The sequence below is a fragment of the Pteropus medius genome, unplaced genomic scaffold (genome assembly GCF_902729225.1).
Source record: "Pteropus medius unplaced genomic scaffold, Ma_sr-lr_union100, whole genome shotgun sequence".
NCBI classification, from domain to species: domain Eukaryota; kingdom Metazoa; phylum Chordata; class Mammalia; order Chiroptera; family Pteropodidae; genus Pteropus; species Pteropus medius.
The window spans coordinates 2,413,844-2,441,839 of record NW_024346065.1 but is presented as its reverse complement, the minus strand read 5'-3'; the positions used below and the strand labels follow the sequence as shown (position 1 = coordinate 2,441,839).

Below are 27,996 nucleotides of genomic sequence, written 5' to 3'. Positions count from 1 at the left end.
CTGCTGCTCTTCTCTCCAGGCTAGCAGCCCTTCTGGCCCAAGAGGGCCTCAGCCTGAGTGTGCCACAGGTCATCGTCAACTGCTGCTGTGAGCCCCTTGTCCTTTGCTCTTCCCTGCAAAGCCAGCAGACATCATCTCTTCTGACTCACCTGGACATCCTGGCCCAGCAGCACACCTCTCACTGCCTGGAGGACCTCCCACTTCCTATGCAGAGCTCCCCAAAGCCAACTGAGAACACCACATCAGAGAGAAAGCCCCGCTCCTCCCCAAGGGATTCGTCACTCCCAGCCCTCACCTCCTCTGCCTTGGCCTTCCTAAAGTCCCGCTCAAAGTTGCTGGCTACAGTGGTCTGTCTGGGGGCTTCCCGGGGATCAAAGGTCACTAAGCCCAGCTTGTCATGGAAAGAGTTTCGTGGCCGCAGGGAGGCGCCTCTGACTGCAGAACAGGTAGCCCGGGAGTGTGAGCGCCTCCTGGAACAGTTCCCTATGCTTGAGGCCTCGCTCCTGGCTGCCTGGGAGCCCCTTCGAGGGTCCTCTAAGCAGAGACCGAGTTTAGCAGCAAGTCTTTGTGGCCAGGCCAGTCTCTCTACTGTCCTCCTGGGCCTGCATTCTCCCATTGCCTTGGATGTGCTCACTGAGGCCTTCAAGGAAGCCCTGGTGGCCAAAGATTGGCCCCGGGCCCTTCAGCTCACTGAAGTGTACGGGCGAGACGTGGATGACTTGAGCAATATACAGGATGCAGTCCTGAGCTGTGCTGCGGCACGTGGTGAGCAGAAAGCTAGGCCTCCCTCCTTTACTAGTGGTAATATTATTTAGCATTCACTGAGTGTGTCACCACCTTTGATCCTCACAATAACTCTAGAGAAAGGTGCCACCATAATCTTGTGATATGAGTGGAAACCGAGGCTCAGAGGGTAAAAAACTGGAGCAGAGCTTAGAACCCAAGTCTAACTTTAGAACACATACTCATAACCAATATTCTCAACCCTGCATATTAGAACACATACTCATAACCAATATTCTCAATATTAGAAAATTCTGTAAACTACAAATATCTGAACTCTGCCCCCAGAAGCCCAGGATGAGGGTCAGGCAGATGTTTACTTTAAAGCAAGAGTCAATGAATTTTTTCTGTAAAGGGCTTTGAAGGCCATACAACCTCAGTTGCAGCTCCTCAGCTCTGCCATTACAGCATGAAAGCGGCCATACATGATACATAAACAAATGAGTGTGACTGTATTCCAATAAAACTTATAAAAACAGATCATGGGCATGTCTGAAAGCCCCTACTTTGAAATCTCCCAGGAGATTTTGATTTTAACCAAAGTTGAGAGCCAATGACCTACAACACTCCACTAGGGGGAGCAGAGTTAGATATGCCGTAAAGACCGGCTTCTGGCAAGAGGCCTGACTTTCCCTTTGGAAAGGAGAAAATCTGTCCTTGGGAAGAAATCCACTGACTGACTGACTATGCAGTCTTATCAGCTTGGAATATGTTTTTTAGCTGTGATATGGGTGTGGGAGAGAGTGATCTACTGAGTAATAATGACAGAGGATGTCAAGGGAGTGAAACTAGTTTACCTGAAATAACTTTGAAGTAATTATGTATGACACAGAGTGGAAATTGCAGGAAAAGCTACAAGTTCCACTGACAAGTCTGAAATGTGCAGCATGCCAGAACATGGAGAGCTTCATCTGTTCTGTCTATTCTTTCTGCCTTCTCCCTTTCCATCTCTTTCCATTCTCCTTCTCTCCTTCTGTCTCATCAGAAAGTCTCATTAAGTTTTCATGAAGAGAAACATAGGAGTATAGCATTTATCCTTGTCATATAGTGGTTCTAAGTATAAAAACTACTTAAGATCAAATGGATCCTAAGCACCTGTTTTATGAAATTGAACAAAGCCCTTCTCTTAAGAAGTAACCTGGACTCTTGAGCTATTCTAATGCCAGGTTTGCTGCCTCTGAGCATCTTTTTGTCTTTTAGACAAAGAAGGTTGGCAGTTCCTGTTTCCTGTGAAGGATTCCTCTCTGAGAAGTCGGCTAACCCTACAGTTTGTGGACAGGTGGCCCCTGGAGTCATGCTTGGAGATCCTGGCCTACTGCATTTCAGATACAGCTGTCCAAGATGGACTCAAGTATGAGCTACAGAGAAAGCTGGCGGAGCTGCAGGTGTATCAGAAGGTATGGGCTCTGGCATCAATAGAAAGGAAAGAAAGGGAACTGCTGCCAACTCTAGTCTATTCTGATGTGATGGTGGATTTTAAGAAACAGAAAATCTAGGCCTTTTTACTCTGTTCTTACTCTGCATCTGACTTCTGTTCTTACTCTGCATCTGACTTCTGTTCTTAGATGAACAGTAAGAAAGCCTCCTATGTGGACCCTATTTTATTTACTCCTATCATTATAAATATATATGCATCAAACAAGAATTAAAAAATTAACATTGAATAATGTTTCATACTCCACAAAGCCTTTTCACATATATATTTGAGCTTCGTGTATGTTTTATGTGTATTATATCTTTTTGTTGTTATTGTTTAATAGTTTTTAATAGCGCTTAATCCCTATGATATCTTTTTCAAAGATTGTTTTATTTTTCAGCTAAACTTCAAAAGCCATTTTTAAAGGATGCATAAAGTGAGTTTCAAAAGTGTAAGATTTTTGCGGGATACATGTTATATTCAAGATAAGAGACCCAAGGAGACAGGTTTAGGTAGTATAGCTACATAACAAGTATAAAATATGTGCTAATTTTCCATGTGAACTTGGAACTGAACAGAGTCCAGAGCTGCACCAGGAAAAGGCAGGTGAAAATGGCAGGCAAAAAGATTTTCTTTCTGCTCTTGCTCATTGCTTTTCCTTCAAAGCTAAATGCTGCATGAAAAGTGATCTTATCGAACATTCAAGCCAAAATATCTTGGATAGTTTTGAGATGGAATGAGCATGGGACAAATGACCCCAGAAGACTGAACAAGTTGTGAAGCAGAAAAGCCTCAGAATTGTCCTCAGAAGTGAAAGGCCCCAATTGTGGCCTCCCCGCTCAGCCTTTGCTCCCTGATTATGCTTCCCCAGTAGGTTCACTCACCTCTCCAAACAATCTTTGCCTCATTTTATTCTAATTCTTCCTCTCTCCTGACAAGTTCTGTGGGGACGGAGACCTAGAGCTGGGCCGTTCCTGGAAACTCCAGTGACCTGTTCATGGAGGCAGAAGCTGCATTGTGGTTTGATAGCTTTTCCTGCCTCTCATTAGATTCTAGGTTTGCAGCCTACCCCAGTGTGGTGTGACTGGCAGACCCTGAGGAGCTGTTGTGTGGAGGACCCATCAACTGTCATGAATATGATTCTAGAAGCAAAGGTACCATTTTCCTGTGGGGGTATTCTCCTTCCTCCTCTTTTCAGAGTTGCAACTCTTTAGCTGGTTGCGTAGACCCCTTTTCACGTATCAATGTCTGCATTTTTTTGTTAACTATATCACATTCTTTTTTCTCTGTGTGTGTGTGTGTGCACATGTACACATGTTTGTGTGAAATTTACCACTTATATAGAACTATAGAGAATAATAACAGTTAATGCATTTGTACTATCATCCTTGTGTTTATATATACAGGAGATTTTCTACACTGTATACACTAGACACAGAATATATATCTAGCAGTGGAATTGCTGTGTGTCAGACATGAGCATCTCATCTTTACTAACATGTTACCAGTTGTTCTTCAAAGCCATTTCCCCAGCTATACTCCCACTCACAGTTCCTATTACTGCATATTCTTACCCAGCTTTTCACTTTTTGCCAATAGGACGATATCTCGTTTTAATTTTATTTCCATGATAAGTAATAACCTTGAATATCTTTTCATGTGTTCATTGAACATTTAAGTGCTACATAGAATATTGTCTGCCTTTTAAGGAGCTGATATACCGTAGTTCAAAATGTAGATATGCTCATTCAATGTTCAATCATCCAGGAAACATTTCTCAAATGCCTGTTATTTGCTAGACACTAGATAGTGCTAGATGGTGGTGAAACAAAGATAATTAAGCTTAGTCCTTGCCTTTGAGCAGCTCACATTTTGGGAAGGAGGGGTTATGTGATTTGTATCCCTAGGTGATTATTATATATCAAGTGACAGAAATAAGCCCAGATTATGGTAGGAGCACTGTCAGGGCACCTAATGTAGCCTGAGAAACAAGGAAGCATCCTGAAGAATGCAGCACCAGGCAGAGTTGTGGGGAGGGCATTCCGGATGCCACCCTATTAGAATACTTGGACAAAACCCTGGGGACTCTGTTCTCTGAAGCTTTAATTCACAGTTCACAAATTGGGGGTGAGGGAGTAACAAAGAGGAGCATAGGTAGAATCCAACCCCCAACATGTTTGTTTGGCCCAGGCAGTATCGGCCTGCAGAATTTTTATTTTTTACATTGATTTCATTGCCAACATTTTAAAATAGGGAAATTTTTTAATTAAAAAAACTTTTAAGTTTTAAGTCCGGTAACACTTGACGTGCACATTCATATGGCCACAGTCAAAGCTGAGCAGGCTTTGCCTCCTTTGGACAGTCCTCTCAATCTTCCCCGCTTCCTTCACATCTCCTAGGGCTGATACCAAGGTTCAGTCGCTGTATGTCATCTGCTTTTCTTTTTTATAGTAGAGCTAAGAGGAAAATCATATCATTAACAGTCAGCCTGCTTTGATCATTTTTATAATTTACCTTGTCACTCAATTCCTTTGAGTTTATGATCCTACTTTAGTGAAGTTCCCATCAGCACTTCCCAAACTTTCTTCGGGCTGTAGTAGACTCAAGACTGCTGAGAAAAATCAGGCAAAAGCTGGATGAGTGATAAGACAAGTCATTTAAAGGGACTGAGGGTGTTTGTGTTTCCTTCCAGGAGTATGGACTGTGTGAGGAGTGGGGCAGCCTGTACCCCATTTCAAGAGAACATTTAATCGGCCTACATCAAAAACATCTTCTTCACCTTTTAGAAAGAGGAGATCATGAAAAGGCTCTGCAAGTAAGCTTTGCAATTCTTCCCATTTTTCTTTTGGGGAGGGACAGGAAGGTTAGTCAAATCAAATGGCTTTGTTCTTGCTTAATCCCATGCAAATATCCGCAATCTCAGACCTTCCTCTTTGTGTCCTTCAGGAGCCAGTTACAGTCATGTTGAGCAGAAGAGGCCTAGCCCTTCATTAGGTGCCAGAGGGGCAGCTAGGTCCAGGATTCTACTGAACTCTGGTCCTGTCAAAACCATCATTTGTGAAGCTATGAGGGTGCTGAAAAAAATGAGTGCAGAGAAGGTGTTAGTTCAAAGTGAATACATGTTTCACTCTCAAATAAAACAAGGCTGGACTAAGAGTTCCTCTACAGGCCTCGCTTTTCTCTTCTACCCTTCTACCCTTCTTCTGCAACAGCTCCTGCAAAGAATTCCTGACCCCTCCATGTGCCTTGAGGTCACAGAGCAATCCCTTGACCAGCACCCTAGCTTGGCCACTTCTCACTTCTTGGCCAACTACCTCACCACTCACTTTTATGGAAAACTGACTGCTGTCCGACACCGTGAAATCCAGGCTCTGTACATGGGATCCAAGGTAAGTGGGTAAAGCGAGTGTCGGGAAAGCACGCCTGAAAGAGATACTGCTTCCAGCTCCCACTTCAGAACTTGCCCTGTCAATGTCTCTTCTTTCAACCACCTGCCATCCTTGGCCTGTGCCACATGAAATTTTTACTCTAGTAGCCCACCACATCCTAGGTGAGTCCCTTAGGACTTGTTTTTCTCATTTTGCCCTGCCTCCAAAATAAATTTTACCTGGTCCTCTTAAGTTCTCTTTATGCTTTCCCTGGCATCTACTATATCAGTGCTTCTCAGTTCTGAGTGTATATTCGAATCATCTGGACTTTTCAAAATACCAGAAGTTGACCTCTATTCCAGATCAATTAAAACTGAATCTATAGGGACAGGGCCTAGCTGTCTTTCAAAGACAGTAATAGAAAAAAATATATACTAGAAAAAGTAATCCAGTGAAGGAAGGTTTGGGGAGAGATAGGGCCCTCTGACAGTCTTCTAATAATTCTGATTAGCAGTCAGATACACTGCCCCAGAAATAGAACGAGTGCTGGGAGAGCCCACTTGCTAAGAGTTCAAATACATAAAATGTCGCTAAAAGAGATAAACCTTGTTTTTTTTGTTTTGTTGTTTTTTTGCTTTTAGATGCACAATATCTAAATGGGGAACTCCTTAAAAACTGGCAGTGAGCAGAGCCAATGAACATATTTCAAGCCTAGTGATAATAACTTCTAGAAAGAGTTTAGAGTCATCATTTACCTGTAAGACACTGGAGGTTCCAGGTTTAGGCAGTCCACTGACATCATCACCTTATATTGCTCATTCTAATAAAGCCTCAAATGGACAGAATGGTGACTTTGAGAGTCAGGCAGAACTCAACTGTGCCTTGAAGGTATAGGCCAGGAGTCGGCAGCCTACCACCTGTAGGCCATATCCAGTCCTCTGCCTGCTTTTGAAATCAAGATTGGAACACAAATGTGTGCATTCATTTATGTTATCTATGCTGCTTTTGCAGTACATTGTCAGAGTTAAGTAGCTGCAACAGAGACTTTATAGCCCATAAAGCCTAAAATATTTACTATCTGATCCTTTACAGTAAAAGTCTCCTGACTCCTCATCTACGTGAAGGTACTTGGAGTATACTTCTTGATTGCTGGAGGATTTAGATAGGAGTCCAGCCTTGCTTCCAAAAAGACTACTAGCCAGTTTCAGTAGTAAAGCATGTGCCTTTTGGTCCCTGACACCCTCCCCCTTCCCAGTAAGAATCTTGGCTTTCTTCTGAAGTTGATGTACTATTTTCTTTACTCTGTGGATCTACCCGCCAAACAGGTCCTGCTGACCCTGCCTGAGCAGCACCGGGCCAACTATTCCCACTTGTCCTCTAACCCCCTGCTCATGCTGGAGCAGCTGCTCATGAACATGAAAGTGGATTGGGCCACTGTGGCTGTGCAGACTCTGCACCAGCTGTTGGCCGGGCAGGAGATCATCTTCACCATGGGTGAGGTCGACTCACTGCTTTCCAGATATGCGGGGAAAGCACTCGACTTCCCGTACCCATTGAGGGAGAAACGATCAGGTAACTGCCAACGCCCTAGACGGGGGTGTTACATGGGGGAACAAGTACCACACTGTATCCTTAGTTTTCATTTCTCTTATTTTGAATTGATGGAGAGTGAAAGAGAACAGGAGAGATCTTGGTCTTAGAGGAAATAGCAAGCTAACCAGAATTAAAGGGTGGTAGGTAACCACCACATGCTTAATAACAAAAGTTTGGGAAACAAACGTCCTGGAAGTGGTATTTGTGTGGCCTTGGTACAGTGGATTTTTAAGTGCCATCACTTTGTATTGAGGATATGCTTTATTCTCAGGGTCACATCAGATACCAAGGGTTTGTGAACTGACTCAGAATCCTTGAGAATGAAGAAAATGAAATGAAATGACTGGTGTTCCCAGTCAGCTCCTTTTTCCTGCTCCCTATTCTCCACAGGCATCATCTTCCACTTACCTCTGGTCATCTTTAGATTTATTTTGTAAAATCCTGGCATCCACTTTATTATCTCATGTGCCTTTATAAACATACTTTGTTTTCTGAGGACTTTAAGAAGCATATACACTGTTGGCTTAGAAGTACCTCTACCATTCTTTTTATACCTAGTAGAATCATGGAATGACAACCAGTGAAACCAACAAGGTTTTGAACTAGATGCCTAGCACCGTGAGTAAAGATGCCTATGGTAGAATGATATTCTGACAGCATTTTCTTTCTCCAGGTTCTGTGATTCACCTCCAGGAAATTGTCAGTCAGACTTCAGACCTCGAGACCTTGTCTAGATCACCATCAGCAGAGTTCCCTTCTGCTGCTGCTCCTGGTAAGAACAAGTTCTGAGAGTTACCCATTTTTTAGTTCAATTTTGCTTTATTATGACTTTCTGATTCTTTTGCCCCTTTTCCATTACAACATTTCTACTGTTTTTCTTGGTTTGTTTAACTTTGTATGCCCCAGAAAATTCAACACATGATTGATTCTCATTCACAGTAGTAATATATCCATAAAGTCACCACAAATGCTGAATTAAATACTGAACCATTGCTCCTAGGGAAGGTATGTACATGTAAGTAGGTAGGTAGGTAGGTAGGTAGGTAGGTAGGTAGGTAGATAGATAGATAGATAGATAGATAGATAGATAGATAGATAGATAGAGATATTCACATAGATTATAATCTCAAATTGAAAACAATCATTTTACGAAAGCGATAAAGAGGTTCAGAAGCGTTAAATGACTTGCCTGCAGCCACCCCACTATTATTAACAAGAGCTGGGATTCAAACTGTGTCCAACTAGCCCCAGAGCAGGAGCTTCGTGCAGTACACCACACTGTCCCCTACCATCTCCATCCTCTGGTTATCTCTGTATGAGAGCTGAAATAAGAATGTAGAATATTGCTTCAGACTCAAGATCTAAATAATGTCCATACATGGCATTTGGCTAAAATCTCATCTCTTAATCAGTTTGTTTCCTACCTCTTTCTTATTTGCGGAGTAAACTAGGTTATTTGTTCTGTAGAGTGTCCCACATGCTGAATTTTGCCGATTGCTGCCCTGTGGCAATCTGGGGCTCAGTCCCCTGTATTTCTGGTACACTGGTAGATATATCTAGAAGTTTGATTTGATTCAAGCTTAATATTTTTTGGTAAGTATATTTAATAGGTGGTTGTGCACCTCCCATCAGAAGATGCCAATGCCCAGTTATCTCTCTTTTTCTGATGCAGTCAACCATTAATTAACTGGACCTATTACTTCAGTAGTGGTTTGTAAAATGGTGAAATTCTAATTCTGTCATTCATTCTTCATTTATGAGCTGAACTATTGATCACCTTTTACTCTGACTTCTGGCTCTGACTCCCAGGTGTTTCCATTGTACATTCCCCCAGTCCAAGAGAGAGAAGTGTCCCACAGAATCAACCTCCACTGGAGTTTGTGCCCCCAGCAACACCCCCTGCCAGGCACCAGTGGGTACCAGATGAGAGTGAGAGCGTCTGCATGGTATGCCGCAGGGAGCACTTCACCATGGTAAGCAGTGTCAGTCTCCAACTTTATCTGCAGGAGAAATGAAAACAAATCTCTAGTTCAAGAGCCTGAATTTATAGTCACCTCATGTCCTCAAGAGAATATTGATATTTTCAGAAGAACTACCAAATCTGAATCTTTGGGTTTATCTTTAACCTAACCAAAGTGTATTTTCTGGATTCAGACAAGTAGTAATGCATTCAGTAGCCTTAAATTCTAAAATCTTTGCCATTCTTATGAAAAAACAAAAAAGAGGCAGACTGGTATATTAGGAAGAGTCACCAAACCATCAGGAGACCTTGTTCCTAGCTCCCCTGTCTTTCACAGTGAGACAGGTAACCTGGTAGTGGTTACCTGTGCCGGCTCTGGAGACAGAGGACCTGGGTTCTAATCCCAGCTCTGCCATTTTTTAGCAATGTCACTGTTAACTTTTTCTGTCTCCGATGTTCACTTGTAAACTAAGGATGATATGTTACTTTGGCTCATGGAACTGTAAGGACTAACTACGATACAGATGTTATCAAACTTAACACAGTACCTGACTGGTATATTAGCTCAGTGCTTATAAAAATGGTGATATAATTGCTCTGTGTCTGTTCCCTCATCATCTATAAAAGAGGTATAATATGTCTATCAACATCTTATAATGAAATGAGGCAGTACTTGTGAAATATTTTGAAAAAACACTTTTTCTTCGTCATTAATACCATGTAAAAATCTATTCTGAGAAAGTTACTTCTTCCACAGTTTTCTTGCTGTGTCTTCACATGTTCCTCCACAGATAGGTAGAACTTATCAGGGGCTATTGCAAAACTGCCTGGGATATGGACACCTTTGCTCATCAGCTGAGTATTCTTTCTCAATAGAGGCCCAAGCACCTGGTGTTCTGAATAAGTCACAGAGGCTGAGACCAAGGATAAATAAGTTTACAGTTATACTCTCAGTTCCCACAATGTCACCTTCTTTCCTCCCCCTTCCTTCTCTTCCCTGTGACGCTCTTCAGTTTAACAGACGTCATCATTGTCGCCGCTGTGGCCGGCTAGTATGCAGTTCCTGCTCCACTAAGAAAATGATTGTAGAAGGCTGCAGAGAGAACCCTACTCGCGTGTGTGACCAGTGCTATAGTTACTACAACAAAGAGTGAGTGTCCTGCTGCAGGGCTGCTACATTATTGACCAGTGCACCCTCCCCCAGGTCCTTATACTCCTAGGAGTGTCATTGCAATCTGGAACAATCACAAAAAGTTTTAACAACACTCACACTGAAATGCCATTAACTCTACAGTGAAATGTTTGACCTTGTTCAGAGAAACTTCTAAGAAAAAGGTAGGGGTGAGAGCAAGGCACGTTCAAGGCTCATATGATCTTTCTGAGATTAGGACACTTGGTTCTTCAGTCCAGCCCCTGACTGATGTCACTGATCTTAGTTCACCAACATCTTCACCTGTTTTTCAGCCACTCTTACTCTAGTAGTCTCAACTGCACTCAAAGGGACATGTTTATAACTGCTGAATGTTTGGATATCACTTTCATCATCTTTAATTTAGCTAGTCATCCTAGCTTGTTATTTATGATTAAAGGAGCCTTTTCACTAATCCTTTGCTTTCCTACACAGTTCACCTGATGACAGGTTTCAGAAACTGCTCATAAATCTGGCAAGACAGATCAGGACTGTATGTGGTGACTCAGTATTGCTCAATTTTTCCCACTGCTTCTAGCAGCAAAGGAGAGTGAAACTAAGTCTCCTAGAGCACATAAGCCAAAGCAACTATCCAAAAGCAAAATTACTTTGCATTCTTTGTGTTTTACTTACAGGCTTAAATAGATTTTTCATTCTGCTCAATAGTATAATAGCATATATGTGTTTTTGTTTTCTTCTATTTAAAAAAATTTTTTTTTAGTTAGAGTTGACATTCAATATTATATTAGTTTCAAGTATACAGTATAGGGGTTAGTCATTTATATAATTCATGAAGCAATCCCCTGTTTGTTTTAAAATGAACATTTTTTGTCATTATTTACCATGATAATTACTGATCTTATAGGAAGGAAGACATGCATGCTTATACTACTGTTCCTATGACCCTCTCAGAGTGAGGACAGGGGAATTATCCAACCACTATACCACTGAGATTTAAAACGAGCAGTTAGTATTGATGGGGATTCTTTCATTCAGCAATCACTCAGCAACAACAATTACTTTGCTCTCAAGGAGCCCCTATTTTAGTGGGGGAACAGCCTACAAGCAGACCACTGAGTCACTGAATAAGTACAGTGCTCAGGAGGGGTTCCTAGAGATGTGGCACCTGGTCTGAGCCTTAGAGCAGCAGTCCCCAACCTTTTTGGCACCTAGGGCTGGTTTCGTGGAAGACAGTTTTTCCATAGACTGGGGCAGAGAGAATGGCTTTGGGATGATCCAAGCCCATTACCTTTATTGTGCACATTATTTTTATTATTGTTACCTTGTAATATATAATGAAATAATTATACAACTCACCATAATGCAGAATCAAGTGCCACCAGATGCAACTGTACAATGGAAGTACATCAACTCACTTGCCACTGTAAAGCCTGCCACCAGATACAGCTTAATTGTCTTTTGCCATTTACTGATAGGGTTTTATATGAGTCTGCAAGCAATTGATTTATTATGGTCTCTGTGCAGTCTCTACTAATGTTAATCTGTATTTTCAGCCACTCCCCAGCACTAACATTACTGCTTCAGCTCCACCTCAGATCATCAGACATTAGATTCTTTATTTTTTTACGTTTATTGGGGTAACATTGGTTAATACAATTATATAATTATATAATTTTCAGGTGTACATTATCATTTGACATCTATATATTCTACTATGTGTTTACCACCCAAAGTCCAGTTTTCTTCAGCTACCATATATTTACCCCATCTACCTTCCCCTCTTCCCCTACCCCACTACTAACCACTAGTCTATAGTCCTCTGGTAACCACTAGTCTATAGTCCAAGACATTAGATTCTTAAAGGAGCACAAACTCTATTGTGAACTGCGCATGTGAAGGATCTAGGTTACACACTCCTTGTGAGAATTTAATGTCTGATGATCTCGGGTGGAGCTGAGGCGGTGACGCTAGTGTTGGGAAGAGGCTGCAAATACAGATGAAGCTTTGCTTGCTTGTCTGCCGCTCACCTCCTATTGTGTGGCCCAGTACCAGTCTATGGCCCCGGGTTTGGGGACTCCTGCCTTAGAAGACGAGAAATTAGTAGGAAAATGAGCCCAAACAGAGCATAGCCCAAAGTGAGAGGAACAACTGCAAAGGCAAAGGTAGGAGAAAGTATGTCATTTGAGGAAGTGTATATAGGTAGGTGATGGGTTAAGGTTCTGGCTGGTGCACCTTGGCAGCTGAGCATTTAGGCAATAGCACAAAGGCTTGGAGCTTGCCCTTTGGCAACATGGGTTGGAGTTGACTCAGGTCATGACATAGGACTCAGGACTTAGGCTCTGGCTTATGGCATTGGGACTTAGTGCTTGGTGATGCCAACTGAAGTTGACCAGAGCCAGTGGCAGAGTGGATAGGACTTTTACAGTTGACCACAGGTCACAGGCAGCAGAAAATGGTCTCAAGGGATAGCCAGCTCAGGTCACAAGGGGCTTTGTCTGCTGAACTGCATATATGGAATATTTTTACCCTGAGGAGCTACCAAAGAATTTTAAGCAGAAGCATAATGTGACCAGATTTGCATTTTTGAAAGCTTGCTATAGCTGCAAAGTGCAGAATAGGTTGACAAAATCAAGGAGACCAATTGGGAAACTTTGGCAAAGGCTCCAGCCATAAATGATGAGGGCCTTCTCTGAGGCAAGGATGAAAAGAGAGATGGGAACATTTAAAGGGATATTTAGAAGATGGAATAGACAGGAAATGATGAGTGATTGTCTGTGACAAGTGAAGGAGAGAAAAGAGTTTTGAGTAATTCTCTCATATCTCACCTGGGTAACAGTAAATGTCAGTGTTACACAGCAAGCTCAAAGCAAAGAGGAGGAGGACAGATTTAGGCATTTCATTTTTTCTTTCTGTTTCCAGTGTGCCAGAGGATAATCCAGCACAGCCAGAAGGTAAGGCTGAATCACATTCTCTGTGACTCTTTGTTTATATGTTCAAGTTGGCTTTTCCTTCAGTTTCAGCTACAACTGATATCCCTTAATGGCAACTCAGTCCAAATTGTTGGCCAAGAAAAATAGTTGGCATTTCTATCAAGCTGTTTTTCTTAGTTTATCATCACATTAATCTATCATACTGACCTATTAACTTTTAGCGTTGAGAAGGCCAGCAACCAAAAATTTGGTCTTTAACTTTTAGTAGGTTCTTTCTTTGTTTCTTTTTAGTTTTTCTGCCTAGGTTCCCTTTCACCATCTTCCTACCTTCCAATATTCCCTCCTTCTCCCTAGGTAGTCAATATTAATAGTTTGGCAGGTTAGTTTTAGAGTAGCCAATGGCTCAGCCCTTTATTTGAGAAACATGTATCTTTCAGGGTTGTATGACAAATACCATAACACTCATCTCAGGTCTCCCCTGAGGTGGAAAGTTTAGGGTGCTTTAATTAGGTCTCCTAAAGGCAATCAAAAGGACTAAGGAGAGAGAAAAGGCACTCAGATAGCAGGCAGTTATCTGCCTGCAGCTCTTGCCAGCTCACTAGACTAGGCTAGACTGGATTGCAAGCCAGTGACTGACACACAAATGGCATTTCCCTTCTCAGCACCAGATAGTTCCCAGAGTGAAACTCCACCATACTCGGCTGTAGTGAGAGTCCCCAAAGCACCTGCGGTGGAATGGATTTTGGACCTGAATGAGGAAGAAAATGAGCTGGTGCGGAATGAATTTTACTACGAGCAGGTAATAGCAATAAAATTTAATGGCCATTTGAGTTTCTTTATTGACGGTAGTAGTAGTATGGCAGGAAATGCAGAGATAGGTGAACACAGCCTGGCCTTCACTTGCTTACAGTGCAATGATGTGGGAGCTAAGACAAGTAAACCAGTAAGGCAGAAAGTCAGGAGCATCTTGGGAAATGCACAAGAGGAGATCAGAAAGCCTTGGTGAAAAGGTAGCATTTAAGATGAGCCTTGGAAGAGAGGTGAGAGTTTTAACAAGCAGAAATGTGGGGGTTGTGAGCAGAGCGAGGATAGGGGAAGGACAAAAAGTGCAAAACTAAAACATCTGAGCGAAGGCACTGTCAGAAATTACAGGGCATGATAGGGAATTGGAAATGGTTTAACTTGGAGGGATAGGGTATTCATAGGAAGATAGAAAATGGTAGGTTTGAAATGGGCTATTTATACTTAGGGCCTTGAATTCTGCAGTAAGGAATATGTACTTGGTAGGCATCAAGGACCATGGAAGGTTTTGAAATAAACTTTTGGAATATTGATTTAGCAGCAGTGTGTCCAGTGGCTTGAAGCAGAAACTTCTTGTGGTCAGTCAAGCAAGGTGACTGTCATAGTCCAAGCCACCAGTAAGGAAGACCTGTGTTAATAGGACAATAGACTGAAAAAAGGAAGGGACATATATGCATTCCCAAGAAGTAAGTAACACATGAACAGCTGTCTTCTTCCTAGGAAGGGGACAAAACCTAACAGCCAGAGCTTTGGCAGTGCTACTTAGAACATCAGAAACTTGTTTAGTTCCACTTCTGCTTTGCTGTGGGATTCTGGCTTCTTCCTCCAGTGTTTTTCAAGCTTTGTGAAATAGGAAAAATAATTCCTGCCATCCAATTACATTTGAAGAATGTTTTGGTCCCTGTTTCTCTCTCCTTCCACCCTGGCCAGGCACCCAGTGCTTCCTTGTGCATTGCCATCCTGAATCTGCACCGGGACAGCATCACCTGTGGCCACCAGCTGATCGAACACTGCTGCAGGCTGTCCCAGGGCCTTACCAACCCAGAGGTGGATGCAGGGCTGCTCACAGACATCATGAAGCAGCTGCTCTTCAGTGCAAAGATGATGTTTGTCAAGACCGGCCGGAGCCAGGACCTGGCTCTTTGTGACAGGTAAATGGCGGTCATTTCTATCCAGCTTCTTTTTCTGACCCTACTAAGTTTTCACCTCACCATCCTCTCTGACGAGACATACTGAAATGTATGCATCTCAGTTTAATGTTAATGCAATGCTTTTACCAAATCACAGTGCTCTTCTTCACCCCACCTTGACAGACTGTGTCCCTCTCTTTCCCTGAGTGGATCTTCAAAGCAGGGTATTCTCCAGCTACACCCAATCAGAAAGAAAATAAAGACTCTGATTAATCTGTAATTAAATCAATTAAGGGGAGCACTTTTAATCTCTGTGGAATTTTCTGGCTCATAAAGAAGTGTCCTCCCTGAATGGCCAATGCTTAGTCTTGACTAAAACTCTACCCTAATCTTGACCAAGTTCAGACTGTGGCCTCGGGGGGTTCTGGATAATAGGTCTATAAAGTACATTGGGGATTGGTATATCCCTGTGTCACAGGTAGGAACCTGAGTCATAAAGTAGTATTTGTGGAAAAGGTATTATTAGGCCTCAGGTCCCCCACACTATCTGCTCTATATCCCTTCATTAACTTAACAATGAAAACTCCCAGTTCCCAGCATATCCACCCAGATGCGTGACTCATATAGTGTGTTCTCAGCACTTGGTCCTAGCCAAATATGGGAGTTGAGAGCATAATCTTCGAAGTGTAAGTACCTCAAGCACTTCCTCAGAGTACTTGCTGACAAGCTCACCAGATAGCTGAGTGCAGTGAATCTCAGCTTCACTACTTCCCAGCTCTGTAACCTTAGACAAGTCTGTTAACCACTCTGGGCCTCAGTTTCTCTCACTATAATACAATAATAATAATAATACTTATCTCATAGGGCTGTTAGGATAAAATGAGAGTATCCATGTAAAGAACTGAACCAGTGTACTCCAAAAATGTTAGTTTTGTTTTATTTTTTTTATTAACAGAAACCAGAAGGTTGAGACGACAAAGGGTAGTCAGACAGAAAGTGAAAAGATGTATAAAAGAGTTAATGTCACTCTTTTATATCAAAAGACAATAGATTTTTTAAGTTTAAAAATGAAGAAATAGTTTACGGACATACCACCCTGAACAAGCCCGATCCCATCTGATCTCGGAAGCTAAGCAGGGTCAAGCCTGGTTAGTACTTGGATGGGAGACTACCTAGGAAGACCAGGTGCTGTAGGCATAAAAAATAAAAAATAAGGGATTGTAAGCGGACAAGGGCTTTGCAATATGTGAGGTCAACAAAGGGTTGCCTCACCTAAAAAAAATAATAAATAAATAAAAATTAAAAATAAAGTGAAGGAATAGATATAGCATATGTTAAGTAAAGTTTTTAAAATAACCACAAAAAGAACAAAAATCTACCAATTTACCAGAAATGTAGAAGAGGGGAAAAGAACAGAAACCCCTCCATATAGCAAAAGGTAATATGTAAGGCAAAAATAAAAGTATTCCTAAATATATCTTGACTATCAGTAATATAAATGAGATAAAGTTTTATTTAAGGAAAAAGACACTACGATTGGGGTTGGGGGAACAAATTAAACATCAAGTCCAATACTTCACTAGTATAGATGGAGGAAATATTCACTTCAGTCTGAGAGCAGCAGAAATTAAAAGAGTCTTCTCTTCACTAGCAATCTCACCTACCCCCAGGTGCATTGGGCTTCAACTGTGGTTTCAGATTATACATTCTTTCTCCCCCACCCTGGATTCAAATGTACCCACTCTGGAGAATGGCTGCTTTTGTGCTGGTTTTGCTGGTGGGAATGGATTCATCTCTCGTGTATGTTTAGCACCCCTAGTTTACAGAGTATTTTTCTACTGTTTTTAACTCATACTTCCCTCTGATAGACATTTAAATAAATAAATAAATAAATGTTAAAAAACAAATGTGCAATACTTTATAATATTGAATTTGCTTTTACATACTATACTCTCCTACTCCATCCCTCAGTTGAGAATCACTGATGCACTAAATTCTTTTTCAGAGAAATCAGTGGACAAGTCAGGAAAACACAGGGGTTTTTGCTAAAATTATAAGATTTAAGAACTTCGAGTGTATGCCTGTTTCAGGCAGCACTAGACAGAATGATCCAGCTCTTTGGGCTCTCTGTTGTTATAAGGTTTTTGCAGTCATCAGGTGTCAGCAGTAGATCATAGGTGGCAGTCCTTGTAGGCTGTCATGATAGTCCATCCTTAGCCCAAGGCAAGGATGTCAAGTCCAGGAGACTAAAATGGATCAGGATGCCCCTGCCCATAGGCACCTGTAGGAAATGGTAGTGATGTGACCTCTGACCTGACTAGGAGTACAGGCCATTGATACAAGCGCTCTCCCAAGCAAGCAGGATTCAAAAGAGCCAAAAAACAAATAGGTTGTGAGCCTCCCAACATTCAGTATAAAGGCTTTGCCTCAGATAGAAGACCTGAGTGTCTCTACTCCATGTATTAATATCTAACATTTAACAAGTGTCTACAAAGTTCCAGGTAGTATCCTAACCCCTTCTACTTGGGTTATTTCCTTCCTGGATTCATTTTACAGGTGAGTAAATTTGAAGCAGAGAACTGTTAACTAACTTGCCTAAGATCATAGAGCTGCTAAGTGAAGGAGTTGGGATTCAGAGAGTCTGACTCCAGGGTCTTCTCTCATAGTATCTATGTACCTCTAGATTCTCATGATCACATTTCACATTGGAAATGAAATAGAAAACCTTTAAGCAGCAACTATTAGTAAGACTCTGTGGAGCTTCATTGCCTTGCCCTTTTCATTCCTGTAGCTACATCAGCAAGGTAGATGTACTAAATATTTTAGTTTCTGCTGCCTATCGCCACGTGCCATCTCTGGATCAGATCTTGCAGCCGGCTGCAGTAACCAGGCTAAGGAACCAGCTTTTGGAAGCTGAGTACTACCAACTGGGCGTTGAGGTAAGGCAAAGACAAAGCTTACTTCTACACCACTGTAATGAGTTGCTTTTGCCTGGCCTTGCAAACAGGTATTGCCATCTATCAGTTGTCCTTGGCCATGGGGAAGTGTCTAGGGCATGACCAGTTTGCCAATGTGGATCTAATGGCATGTTTGAGGGGGTTGGGGGTAGGTGGTTGGCAATAAGGGGATACAATAGGTCTTAAGAACTCTCAAGCCTTGATATAGGGTACCCCTTACTAAAAGAAGCCATTTTTCCTCCAGGTCTCCACAAAGACTGGGCTCGATACCAGTGGGGCGTGGCATGCTTGGGGCATGGCCTGCCTCAAAGCTGGGAACCTCACTGCTGCACGGGAGAAGTTCAGCCGCTGTCTGAAGCCCCCTTTTGACCTCAATCAGCTGAGTCATGGCTCAAGACTGGTACAGGATGTCGTCGAGTACCTGGAGTCTGCAGCAAGGCCGCTCCTATCCCTGGTAAAAGCACAGCAGGCGGAGGGTCAGCTCAGGGTAGGAGGCCCAGGAGCAGTAATGACCTGGGAAAAGGATCAGCTTCCACTCAGCTGACAGTGGCTGACAGTCCTGGCTCAGAGCCGCCAGGCTTGGATTTTATTTTTTCTCTTATATATTGTTAGATAAGTTAACTGTGTATGGTTAGATAAGTAATATAGGGTCAATTTTTTTTTAAAGCAAGCTACAGAAAACTATTTTTTAAATGATAAAAATCACATATCTCATACCCAGACTTTAGTAGTATTTAGATTTTGGTGAATTTTCTGTTATGTTTTTGAATGAAATTGGTATTATACAGTATTATAATATATAGAATTTTCTATCCTGTCTGCTTTTCTACCCTTAAAACTGTGAGTATTTTTCCACACTTAAATATTCTTTGAAACCTGTAGTTTCAGGGGCTGCTAAGAACTTACTGAGTTCCATTTTTCCCTCACACTCTCTCCTTTCCTGTCAGCAAGATGACGAGTACTTGGCCACTTTGAAAGAGCTGGAAACTACCCTTCGGACCCACAGCCTCTCTCTGGAAGTGATTCCTGAAGGGAAGATAATGAACAACACTTACTACCAAGAATGCCTCTTCTACCTGCATAACTATAGCACCAACCTGGCCATCATCAGCTTCTATGTGAGACACAGCTGCCTGCGGGAAGCTCTGCTGCACCTCCTCAACAAGGTGGGCCCACTCAGCTTTAAAGGGCATGGTAACCCCTTTAACTTTAACCCGGTGTTGAGCCATGAGATCACCTCTGGCAGAGTCAGGTCAACGTGGAAAATTCTGTCTACACGAATCATGATTTGATGAGTGTGCAGTAAGTCTTAACCTGGATTCCAAATTGCCCTTCTGACTGGCGGTGACAAATTTCATCCCTTCTCCCAAAACATACAGCAGAAGCAAATAGTAGTGGTGAGCAGGATCTCTGGAATAAGATGTTTGGTATAAGTAATTTGACTTTGGGCAAATTGCTTAACATATCTCTGTTTCTACATATCTCCCACCTACTCTGGAACTGTGTCCTGCTGCTGACTCAGCTGCTCGTCCATTTGGCGTTGTTACCACAAGGACCAGGAGGCAGCCATGGCACAAATCTTATATTTGGGCCCCAAATAGCTAATGGAAGGAGAGAGAGTGTGCTTTCCTCTTTTCCCTCTGACATCCTCCGCCCTCCTCCCACAGGAGGCCCAGTCACCATGTTATTTCTTTGGAGCCATTGTTGAGCAAAGTCAGGACTCTGTTTCACCATGACCCTTTAGCGTTCTCTTTTTTATCTGAATGCTCCCTGAAAACTTTCTGAGAATTGGCCGATTTGTACCAAATTTCATATAAAATTAAAAGAGCTCAAGGTATATTTTAATTTCAGTCTGCCACCCTAATTCAGAATGACAGCCAATGAGAGTCTGCAAATAGACATACCCTGTAGGATTGCTCCAAGTGAAGTCAGTGATTCACAGTCATAGTAACCAGATCCCTACACTATTGCCTTAGCCACTAACCAGGTCTCAACAGTACTTTGCAAGAGTAATTTGAAAGTTATATTATTTGAAGTTCAATTGCTAACTTTTTCCTTGTCTTCAGTTTCCAAATGAGTTTTGAAGTAAATCAGATTAAGAATGGAAATCACCCGGTTCTGTTTCTTCTAAGGGCTAGTCAAGAGAGTTAAGCTGCTTACTTACTTATCTTGGTATAAGCTGATGACAGCATTGCCTCTGCTTTACATTTGTCAGAGCTAGCATAGAAGCCTTCTTTTATCTCCTGTAATCACAATTACCCTTGACCTTAAATATCTTGCCTTAATTCTCAAACAAGTAGGGAACAACAGGGGAGGAAAAAAAAAAACATTGTGAAAATTACCACTAAACCTAGATCATGGGGGACATTGTGTTCCCAGCCTAGTCCCTGCCCTTTCACTCCTTTACCTATCACTCTGTCCTAAAGCGAACTTTCCAAAACAAATACACATTATGTGTGTTGTTCATAATTCATGCTGTTCTCCTCTCTAGAAGGCTATGGGCTGAAGTCCAAATGCCTCAGCATGTATGCCGGACCCGCCAGGATCAGGCTCCCTTACTTACTCAGTTTTTTTTCACCACAAATCCTACTTATACCCTACATTCCAGATTTACCAAATTACTTAAATTTTCCTGAATGTACTATATTTTCTTATCTCCGTGAGTCTGCATGTGCTGTTCCCCCTGCCTAGAATGCCCTGCCCCTCCTTGTTTTCATGAGAAATACTCGTTTATACCTTCAGACCCTCATTTTGAGTGTTCAAAGAACACTCAAGCAACTTTCATCACCTCTTCCTGTACGCCACCATTATAACTAGGACATAGCTCTGTTGCTGCATTTATCTCACTGGATTGCAACTATTTATTTACAATTATGTCTTCCCGTCTATACTGAGAAGGCCTATATTTTTCTAATCTCTGTCTTCAAGCACCTGGTCTAGTTCCAATTATGAATGAATGCAGCGGGAAGCTCTGCTGCACCTCCTCAACAAGGTGGGCCCATTCAGGTGGGCCCATGGATAGCTACATGGATAAAATGGAAGTTCTTAAGAATTTTACCTTTCCTATGGAGCTGATGCCCCTGCTTCTCAAACTCAGCCCTTCAACTGTTAGGTTAAGTTTGGATTTTTTAGTCAAGAACAGGAAACAAGAAAGTAGTGGGGAAAAACCTGGAGAGGGTGGTGTCCTGGAGCCAAATAAAGAAAGATTTTTAAGGAGAAGGAAGCCATTAGCTGTATCAAAGGCTATTGATAGATCAGGTGGAAAACAAGGACCGAGAATTAACTTTTAGATTTAAAACCTAGAGGTCATTGGTGACCTAGGGCCAGTTTCAATGGACTTCTGGATGCAAAAGCTACATACAAGTAGGTTCACAAGAAAATCACAGAAGGTGAATAAGAGACAGCATAGATAACTCTGTCAAGGATCTTTCTGTAAAGGGAAGGAGAGAGTGGAACAGTCACAAGAGTGGGATTCTCAGAAGTATCTGTGACACACCAAGGTTAAAAAGCACTGTTCTAGGAGGATGCTGAAGGAAATTCAGAATGGATCCCAGACAGTGCCAGACCTAGGCTCAAGATCTCTGACTTTTTGCTTTGCCCTGCTCTAGGAGAGTCCTCCAGAAGTCTTCATAGAAGGCGTTTTCCAGCCAAGCTATAAAAGTGGGAAGCTACATGTTTTGGAAAACTTGCTAGAATCCATTGATCCCACCTTAGAGTGCTGGGGAGAGTACTTGCTTGCTGCCTGCCAACATTTACAGAAGAAGAACTACTACCACATTCTGTATGAGCTGCAGCAGTTTATGAAGGTAAGAGCAGCCCCAGCTTGCCTTCTACCCCTGTCACTGATGCCTCGCTGTGCTTAAGGGGCAACTGCACAAGATGAGGGAACAAGACTGTTGTTCGGTCCCTCCTTGCTATCTGACTAATTCTAGAGCAAATCCATGTTGCTATCTAACATGGTTAAAGTAATATTAGGATTTCCATCCTCATCCTAAAGAGGCGAACTTTTATCAGTAATGGCATTCTTCAATGCAAAGGTAAAAAGACAGTTTCAAGATTAACATGCATGAATGCAGAATTCATAGGAGTAGTGGAGAAGTGTTTTCAGAGAAGATGCATGAAGGGAGAGGGAATAAGTTTCTTCCAGTCTAAGGGTTGCCAGTACTAAATCATAGAGAAACTGAGTTATTTCATGCCAAAGTAAGAGTGAAGCCAAGTTGAACAGATAATCAGAAGTACCCATTTTAAGATCTCTTCTGTGGTGGAATAATGTCCTGCCCAGGAGCTCAGCCAGTCAGTTCGCTGCAGGATCTCTTGGGCCTAGGAGCGACTGATAAAAGTAGCAGTACAGCTGGCAGTGGGAATGGGTGCTAGCAATCAGGCATCATGGGTGAGAATCAGATCAAAATTCCCCTCACACCCTCCAGTATCCCTGACCTCCTTTGACCTGAAATTTCATCTTTCTCTTCTAGGACCAAGTCCGGGCCGCCATGACCTGTATTCGGTTCTTCAGTCACAAAGCAAAGACATATACAGAACTGGGAGAGAAGCTCTCGTGGCTGCTTAAGGCCAAGGATCACCTGAAGATCTACCTCCAAGAAACCTCACGCAGCTCTAGAAAGAAGAAAACCACCTTCTTCCGAAAGAAGATGACTACAGCAGATGTGTCAAGGTAGCTCGGGGTTCAGGGAACAATTAAGGTGGGACAGAAAGACTAGAACTGAATGTCTGTTGGTGATGAAGCTGCTCTTGCCCATCCCTCTAGAAACTGCACGTTAAAAGGAATTTTTTCTCATTACTCAGTCATAAAAGATGAAATCTTACCATTTGTGATAACATGGATGGACCTAGAGAATATTATGCTAAGTGAAAAAAGTCAGACAGAGAAAAACAAACACCATATGATTTCACTTAAACATGGTATCTAAAGAACTAAATACACAAACAAAACAGAAATAGACTCATAGATACAGAAGACAAACTGATGGTCGCCAGATGGAAAGGGAATTAGAGGCTGGGTGAAAAGGTGAACAGATTAAGAAATACAGATTGGTAGTTACAAAATAGCCACAGGGATATGAAGTACAGCAAAAGGAATATAGTCAATAATATTGTAATAACTATGTATGGTGCCAGGTGGCTACTAAATTTATCGGGAGGATTACTTCATAAATTATATAAATGTCTAACCACTATACCATACACCTGAAACTAATATAAAATAATATTGAATGTCAACTGTAATTGAAAAATAAAAAATACTATTTTGAGCACTCAAAAGAATAACTAATAAGGATTATTCCTGGACCACAGTGTCCAGTGCAAGCTTGGAAAGCCTACAGAGGAGCGAGCAGAAGAAGAGGAAAGTGGGGGGAGATTGGGATCACATGTTACAATTACACTGCACTCTCATCCCCTTACAATAGGCAAAAGAGGTCCTGCGTGATCTGGCCCCTGCCTGTGTCCCTCTTATCTCCCAGCTACCCTCTTCTTCTTTGCTGAGTATCAGTCACACTGGCCTCCTGCGGTTCCTTCTCAGCCTTTATGCTGCTAAGACCCCTCTGCTTAGAAAACAACATCTAAAGTAAATACTCCACCATTACTATTTATTGCCTTCATAGACCCAGTTGCTAGATATTTTGTGTGTTTGCTCATTTTTCAGCTCTCCTCAGCCTGTGAACTCTGTAAGGACAGCTTGACCTCTTGACCTCTGTTGTTAGCAGTACATAGATGCTCCATAAATATGTACTGATTGAAGGACTGGACCTTATCCAGTCTCACAGAGCACCTTAACTATTGTGATTCTGTGCAGGGCACTAGACCACCCTTTTTTTCTTGTCACAACTACTTAGAGGGTATTTTGGTCTCTTTTCCATCCACATTATTTCTTTTGCCTTTTCCATTGCCATCTCATTATGACCTCTCAGTCACCAGCCCTAGTCATGTTATTCCTGCATCTCCTATCACCATAGGCACATGAACACACTTCAGCTGCAGATGGAAGTGACTAGGTTCTTACATCGGTGTGAAAGTGCTGGGACCTCTCAAATCACCACCTTGCCTCTGCCAACCCTGTTTGGAAATAACCACATGAAAATGGATGTTGCCTGCAAGGTACGTACACTATTTCCAAACTCCAGCATACTATTTTGTCAGAACGTTATCACAGTTACAATCATCTAGTTATTATTTCAGTTGTTTGTTTGATGGCTGCCTCCCCAGTAGAGTGCAAGCCACAGAAGGCTGGAAAGAGAGTCCATTTTGATTACTCTTGTATCCTTAGTGCCTGGCACTTAGTAGAGTCTTAACAAATATTTGTCGAATAAATGGAGACCCTCATTTTTAATTGAGGAGTTACTCCAGTAATCATTGCTTCAGTAAGCACATTTCCCTCTCCTTTTCAGGTCATGCTAGGAGGGAAAAATGTAGAAGATGGTTTTGGAATTGCGTTCCGTGTTCTGCAGGTATGACTTGGATAACTCAAGATTATGCTGAGGGTGATTAGCACCTGATTACAATTCCATGAAAGATTATTCTTCAGAAAATTTTTATCCCAAGAAAAGCAGATTTACATGTATATCAAGGATGAAGTCAAGGAAGTGGCTATTATAGAACTGGGTCAGATTCAAGACTCTAGGCCACTTTACCAAAAGCCAAGTAACCAATGACAAATTCATCAAAACCTATCAAGTAAATACCTGTAACCAGGTCTAAGAATTCCCCACAGCTGTTTCCCTGCAGAGCCTCTGCTCACCCTCACAGAGGAAGTGGTCAATGAGGGTGGGGGTTTCTGTTTGCCAGGAGGGGCCTCTGGCAGCAAGGGTTTCTCCTCCATCCTTCATCTGCCCAGGAGCTGGCTCAATGAGTACATTTTCTACTGCTTGTGAGATGAGGACGCAGGTATGACTATGGCACTGGAGAAGAGGATGGAGCAAGGTGCTGAAACCACAAGAAGCAGAATCTCCAGATCAGGACCACCACACAGTTAGTTACACACAGACACTCTAAGGACCATCACTCTGGGCTAGCAGGGTCTTGAACTTAAGCGTTATGTGTCTCTCAGGGATCAATGGCTCCATGAACCACCTGTCAGATTTCTTTCTTCCCACCCATTTTCACTGTTGGACAAAGCTCTCCACACACAGATACCCCTGGTGGTCAGGCAGAGCCACAGCTCCTCCCAGGCCCTGTGGCAAGGATTGTCCTAGAACAGGCTTAAAATGTTTATCTTGTAGTTTCCAGCAAATCGGTCTTTTGGTGAATTGGTCTGTTTCCAAACGCTAAGGCACCAGCTGTCAAGGGCAGCAAATACCAGCCCCAACATTTGTTTCCCAAGAAAAGGTGATTTATTAGAAAGAAAATGAACTGGTCTTGGGAATTTTTTTTATTAAAATTATTGAGATGACATTGGTTAATAAGATCAAATAGGCTTCAAGTGTACAATTCAATAATACATCGTGTATGTATTGCACTGTTTTATATATTAAAGTTACGATTTTTATGTTTGCTTCCTAAATGTCTACCTATCTCCAAAGAGGAACATTTTGCTTGTTTTCTGTTTGTGTGTTATATGTATGTTTTCTATTGCGACTACAATTAATATGGCTTATCTACACCAAGCATAGTGGAAACTTTTTAAATGTTACCTCCCTTCCCGCTGCTGATGTCCCTTGCCACCCTAAGCCCATCATCCCATGTTCTGTTCTAGGACTTTCAGCTGGATGCTGCTGCGACCTACTGCAGAACTGCTCGGCAGTTGGTGGAGAAGGAGAAATACAGTGAGATCCGACAACTGCTCAAATGTGTCAGTGAGTCAGGCATGGCAGCCAAAAGTGACGGAGACACCATCCTCCTCAACTGCTTAGAAGCTTTCAAGAGAATTCCATCCCAGGTGCGCTCACTCCCATACCTCTTGGCTCGTCCATCTGCTTCAGTGCCTCCACATCCCCCTCTTTATTTTTCTGTTCACTGTAGTGTACCTGAAACTCAATAAGATCCTTTTATCTTTCTGACCCTTTGTAATAATGGCCTCACCCTTCCCTGGAAAGAAACTTCGTGGTGAAAACCTCTATACCCAGAACATGGCCCTCAGTATCCGTTTCTAGTATTATTTGCACCCGGAAGTGTCTATGGGCCAACAGAGTCGAGCTTCTCCCTGTGATTTAGAGGTCAAGGTGGGCCCGCAGATGGCCTCTGAAACATGTTGCCTGCAGAAATGTCCCCCTGTGGCTTCTTTTTGGGCTGCACAGAGCCACATGTATTTGCGAAGGCCAAGGACAGGCCTCTTGGGAATTGTTCCTTCTCAAATTCCTAAGCTTAGTATCATCATTAGATTTCCTTTGCTGCTCTTACAGCAGGAGTTGAGTTTAAAAAGAGTCAGACAGGCATCCCCACTCTGGAGTCAGAATGTCTGGGCTGAGACTGGATCGGGCCCCAGTTCCCACAGTGGGGACTCTGTCCTCTCACGGCTGCTGTGTTTCTGTTTTGCACAGGAGCTGGAGGGCCTGATCCAGGCAATACACAATGATGACAACAAGGTAAGCAGAATTGTCTCCAAACCCTGGTGATGCTTGCATACATCACCTTAGGTTTGCTTTGTCATCTTTATCCCTTGCTCCCCATGACAGTTCTATAGCTTCTTAGTTATCCATTTCTGGAGCAGTGACCCAGACAGAAGTCCAGAAGGGAGGGAATAGATAGGGAACATACAGACAGTGACCGCAAGAGCCTTTGCCATCCTATTTCTTTATCCCCAAGACAAACATGTTTTAGGCTGCTCTTGAATCTCCATTTTCTGTGGAAGTCTTCTCTCAGAGAGGCTTAAGAAATCCCCCAGTTCTATCTTCAGGTGACTGATTGAATGAGGTTCTCAAAGTGGGCAGCATTTCTTTGTCCTGGAGGGAAAGGGTATCCTATACAGTAAGAAAAAAACCCACCTAGCCCTTGACCAACAAATATCACTGGTATGTCATTCTCTGGACCAGTCCTTTCCCCTGCGGCCAGTGATCTCCTCCATGTTTGGTGGGAAATTGATGCGCCTTTGTTTCACATTGTCTTTGTAAGCAGTGCCAACCAGAATAAAAGTATTCTCAGCTGCTTCTATTTGTGGCTAACCATAGGCCTTCCTCACCTGCCATCCAGAAGAAGGCGTGCAGGCTAGGAGAGGCATGGGAAAACCCAGCTGACTGCCCTGGGCACTAGCAGTGGAACGATCCAGCAGCTGAGTCCCTCATAATAAAGCCAGTGTCAGGCAGACATCCTCTTACACAGCCAGAGCTGCTCACATGACAGTGTTGTTATCCCTGGAGTGAACTTTGAGGGTATTTTTCATTTGAGGGGTTGGAGAGAACATGTTCTTAACATTTCTTCATTTATTTCTACAACATCCTGAAGAGATCCTATAGAAAGTTTGGAATTCTGGCATTCTGAAATGTGGAGAATTATTTTCCTAGAATCAAAATGAGAACCCAACAGCCAGGTCAGACACCCAGGTTCCCTGATTCCCAGACTGCGGTCCTTTTCCAAGCCTTCCGTGAGCCTCCCACTCAACTGGACTGAGGCTTTGTTCCTGGAAAAGATGTGCACTAAAATCTAGGGTGTCGTTATTACTTTTAAGGTGTTTTTCTTTCAACAGCTTTTCTAATGCATTTAAGTGATCTCAGGCCACAAAATCTTTCCAAAACTCAGCTTCGTTCAGTTCCTACTTCTGGCAAAGTGCCCTCTTTCTCTTGGTAGGAATTTTGCCAGCCACTTGTGTTGTATATTTAACATCCATAGGTGCAAAGTGGAGCCAAAGGCCTAGATGAGAGCTAACACCCTGAGCAGCAGGTAGAGATACCCAAACAGCAGAACTCGATCACTTTAGTGAGCTCAGAATATGCCAGACATCTTTCAGCTGTAGGAGATT

At 42.5% G+C, this 27,996-nt stretch overlaps 1 protein-coding gene and 1 pseudogene across 5 annotated transcripts in view; both read left to right on the top strand.

Annotated features, from left to right (window-relative positions):
- Positions 1-27,996, top strand: part of ZFYVE26 (zinc finger FYVE-type containing 26) — a 55,742-nt gene that overhangs the window by 24,853 nt on the left and 2,893 nt on the right. For 4 of the 5 annotated variants that reach the window (XM_039875316.1, XM_039875317.1, XM_039875314.1 and 1 more), the window contains 21 exons: positions 20-765; positions 1,984-2,180; positions 3,250-3,354; positions 4,893-5,015; positions 5,413-5,589; positions 6,894-7,140; positions 7,835-7,933; positions 8,971-9,134; positions 10,135-10,271; positions 13,191-13,222; positions 13,864-14,000; positions 14,933-15,153; positions 17,924-18,071; positions 18,334-18,543; positions 19,037-19,255; positions 21,698-21,895; positions 22,562-22,761; positions 24,062-24,203; positions 24,494-24,553; positions 25,798-25,980; positions 26,582-26,626. In XM_039875316.1, coding sequence (XP_039731250.1) covers positions 20-765; positions 1,984-2,180; positions 3,250-3,354; positions 4,893-5,015; positions 5,413-5,589; positions 6,894-7,140; positions 7,835-7,933; positions 8,971-9,134; positions 10,135-10,271; positions 13,191-13,222; positions 13,864-14,000; positions 14,933-15,153; positions 17,924-18,071; positions 18,334-18,543; positions 19,037-19,255; positions 21,698-21,895; positions 22,562-22,761; positions 24,062-24,203; positions 24,494-24,553; positions 25,798-25,980; positions 26,582-26,626 — 3,790 coding nt within the window. The remainder of the gene's footprint in view (positions 1-19; positions 766-1,983; positions 2,181-3,249; positions 3,355-4,892; positions 5,016-5,412; positions 5,590-6,893; positions 7,141-7,834; positions 7,934-8,970; positions 9,135-10,134; positions 10,272-13,190; positions 13,223-13,863; positions 14,001-14,932; positions 15,154-17,923; positions 18,072-18,333; positions 18,544-19,036; positions 19,256-21,697; positions 21,896-22,561; positions 22,762-24,061; positions 24,204-24,493; positions 24,554-25,797; positions 25,981-26,581; positions 26,627-27,996) is intronic. The other variant, XM_039875318.1, reaches the window with a different exon arrangement.
- Positions 16,211-16,329, top strand: LOC120612810 (uncharacterized; annotated as a pseudogene).